The sequence below is a fragment of the Panthera pardus genome, unplaced genomic scaffold (genome assembly GCF_024362965.1).
Source record: "Panthera pardus isolate Hobbes unplaced genomic scaffold, ASM2436296v1 HiC_scaffold_17, whole genome shotgun sequence".
In the NCBI taxonomy this organism is placed as follows: domain Eukaryota; kingdom Metazoa; phylum Chordata; class Mammalia; order Carnivora; family Felidae; genus Panthera; species Panthera pardus.
In genome coordinates this window covers 147,770,092-147,773,582 of record NW_026526732.1, presented here as the reverse complement: position 1 = coordinate 147,773,582, position 3,491 = coordinate 147,770,092, and the positions used below count along the sequence as shown (strand labels likewise).

At 55.1% G+C, this 3,491-nt stretch overlaps 1 protein-coding gene across 1 annotated transcript; it reads left to right on the top strand.

Annotated features, from left to right (window-relative positions):
• Nucleotides 1–337: 337 nt before the first annotated feature.
• Nucleotides 338–3,286, top strand: ZBTB9 (zinc finger and BTB domain containing 9). The gene is made up of 2 exons (XM_019456780.2): nt 338–619; nt 805–3,286. The coding sequence occupies exon 2, from the start codon at nt 885–887 to the stop codon at nt 2,304–2,306; it is 1,422 nt and encodes a 473-aa protein (XP_019312325.1). The 5' UTR covers nt 338–619; nt 805–884; the 3' UTR covers nt 2,307–3,286.
• The last annotated feature ends 205 nt before the right edge of the window (nt 3,287–3,491 follow it).

Sequence of the window (3,491 nt, the reverse complement as noted above, 5' to 3'; positions counted from 1 at the left end):
GCTGGGGGAGGATACAAGGAGATGTGTGGACAGTACGTGGCCCGCACAGTAGGTACCGAATTAAACTCGCCTTCTCAGCACCTACCGGGGGACGGGCGCTACATTTAATCACCCTACGACTTTTGAGTCTCCCCACCTCCTTCCGAGCTATGCTCTCCGGAGGTCTGGCTTGCGGTCCTCCCCCCATAGAGGCCACCCCATCCGCAGCCGCGTAGGGGCCAGCGACCTCCTGCTAGCCCCGCCTTCTCGCCCGCGCAACCAATCAACACGAGGCTTTTAGGCCACTGCCCTCCGATTGGCTGAGGCCCTGACACCGCCCACCACCCGGCGTTGGCGTCCGGCGGGAAGGCGGTGGCTTCCGGCCTGGGACGGCGAGGTGGCCGCAAAGGCGCTCTGGTCCATAGCCGCGTGTGTACCGGCGGGGGCGTGGCGGCGGGAAGGGCCTCTCGGCCGTCACTCAAGGTCTCCCGGTGGCCGCGGCTTCCCGGGAGCCGGGCTCTCAGGGCACCGTGAGAAGGAGCGGAGCGGAGGGCAGGAGCCGTCGGGGGCCGGCGAGGTCAGGCGCGTGGCTGGAAGGACCTCCTCATCCTCCTTCACAGGCCCTGGAAGTTAAACCCCGGTTGGTCTTTTGCTGTGGTTGTTTAGTTCTTATTTCCTTGGTGGGGGAGTGCGCGGGATTGATCTGCGGAAATCGCCACTGACTGCAAAGTTTCCACATGTTGGGTTGGGGAGGCGAGTGCTGTGTGAGGAGACGTGGTTCCCCTTACCCAGAGCTTCTGTGACCCCCATCTCTTTCCTCCACAGCCTTCGTCCCGCGTGGGCTCCGCCCCCAGCCCCTCATCTCCCGTTTTCGATCCTCTGGGATCTCTTTCTGAGGAGGCCATATGGATACCTCGACGCCTTTGCCTCCCGTCCCCCCCTCCCCGATCTGCAACCCAGCCCCGCGGACGATCCAGATCGAGTTCCCGCAGCATAGCTCCCTGCTGCTGGAAGCCCTGAACCGCCACAGGCTAGAGGGCAAGTTCTGTGATGTGTCCCTCTTGGTGCAGGGCCGGGAACTTAGGGCTCACAAAGCAGTGTTGGCTGCTGCCTCTCCTTACTTCCATGACAAACTTCTTCTGGGGGATGCGCCACGTCTCACTCTGCCCAGCGTCATTGAAGCCGATGCCTTCGAGGGGCTGCTCCAGCTCATTTATTCCGGGCGCCTCCGTCTGCCACTGGATGCTCTCCCTGCCCACCTCCTCGTGGCCAGTGGCCTCCAGATGTGGCAAGTAGTAGATCAGTGCTCAGAGATTCTTAGAGAACTAGAAAACTCAGGTGGTGGAATTTCAGCCCGGGGGGCGACCTCTTACCACACACTTCCTTCCACCACATCCTCTCCAGGAGGCTGGTGCATTCGCTCTTCCCCTTTCCAGACCCCAGTGCAGTCTTCCACTTCTACCGAGAGCCCCGTTTTAGGGGAGGGGAGCGAACTGGGCGATGTGTTACAGATTCAAGTTGAGGAAGAGGAGGAGGAGGAGGAGGAAGAAGAGGAAGAGGAGGAGGAGGACCAGGCGTCAACAGCACCCTCCCAGACTCCTCAGCCCCCGAGAGTATCAGGGAGCTTTCCCTGCCCTCATGGATCTCACTCACTGCCCGTATCCACTACGCCCCGCAGGGTTCCAGAGGGCGAGAGTGCACCCCTCGAGCCTCCTGCCCCTCATACTGCACTGCCCCCCAAAGTCTTCTACATTAAGCAGGAGCCCTCTGAGCCTAAAGAAGAGATATCAACAGGTGGAACTCAATCTGGAGGAGCAAAGGAGGAGACCAAAGTGTTTCCTGGAGGGGACGCTGAAGGGAATGGAGAGCTAGGGTTCTTGCTGCCCTCGGGAGCAGGGGCGACATATGGAGGAGGAGGAGGAGGTCCATCCTGGAAACCAGTGGATCTTCATGGGAATGAAATCCTCTCAGGGGGTGGGGGACCTGGGGGGGCAGGACAGGCTGTGCATGGGCCTGTGAAGTTAGGAGGTACACCCCCCGCAGATGGAAAACGCTTCGGTTGCTTGTGTGGGAAGCGGTTTGCAGTGAAGCCAAAGCGTGACCGTCACATCATGCTGACCTTCAGCCTTCGGCCCTTTGGCTGTGGCGTCTGCAATAAGCGCTTCAAGCTGAAGCACCATCTGACGGAGCACATGAAGACCCACGCTGGAGCCCTGCATGCCTGCCCCCATTGCGGCCGTCGGTTCCGAGTCCATGCCTGTTTCCTTCGCCATCGGGACCTGTGCAAGGGCCAGGGCTGGGCCACTGCTCACTGGACTTACAACTGACTGCTGAGGCCATGCGCTAATTTCTAGTGCAGGAGAGCCACTGCTGCTGATGGACACTTTCCCCTCACCACCATTGCACCCCACTCTCGGATCTTGAAATCATGCCAAGAGAATAGATATATCCTGGACATCTTGTTCTTAAGTGTGGGCGTCGACCTGTCAGATTTGGGAATTCAGTTTTCTCATCTCGAGGTTTGCTAACCACCCCATCAGAAGGTGGTGTATAGGGCATACATAATTTGATCACTTGCCCATAATAGACCTTTTATACAGTAAACCAGATTTCAGATTAAGAGTTTGCTGAGAAAAGAGAGCAAAAAGACGTGACGATTAAATGTTGCATTTAGTCTCCACGAGGAGTTAAAGGAGCTGGTCTCCACGTAGGGATGTTTGATTCTAAGGTCTAGTGATTCCAAAACTAATAAGCTCTGTGTTTTCGCCCTTGTCATTGCTGAAATGATTTAGGTAGAGTTCTTTTTATGTGCTTTCTTTTGTTAGATCTTTCCAGAAGCTCCTCAGATCATAACTTGCTCTCTCACCTTCCCAACACTTCTGTTTTTAATGTGGTAGTTGAGCACTTTAACAAACTTGAGCATTCCAGGTGTCATTCCTAGAACCCTCTTTTTAACAGAGGGTATTCCCTCAACAGTCTGTGCCTCTTGTTTACCTGTGTCCACCACTGATCACCCATATATTGATCACAGTGATTGGAATGTGACCAGTGAACTCAGGAGGTGGCCACCGACCTAAAATGCTCTCAGGGTAGCACCACTGTTTTGAACAAGTGTCTGTTGTCAGAGGCTGAGACAGCGCATACAGAAGGCTGGAGAGTAACTGCACAGTAGGACCACACACTCTTCCTTTCAATCCCACTCACACGATAGTCCCTTGAGAGAGAGAAGAGAGAAGAGTAGATATTGGAATGGGGAGATTTTCACAGTTACTTAATTTCTTCAAATAAACTTTGCCCTGAAATGTAAGCTGACAATGGACTGGATTGAGTAATTTATTGGGAGAGACAGCATGAAAACAGAGTTGCAAAAACTTGAATGTGTTCCTTATGCAGCAGGGCTATGTTGATGGGGGAAGAATGGGATGGTTTCACACTGGTGCAGAGATCATTGTCCCGGACCTCAGTGGGCCAGGTTCTAGGCCTTGACCTGCCACTGAATGATCTCTAGTAAG

Coding starts and splice junctions, on each gene's coding strand:
- ZBTB9 (XM_019456780.2), top strand. CDS start 885: ATGGATACCTCGACGCCTTTGCCTCCCGTCCCCCCCTCCCCGATCTGC.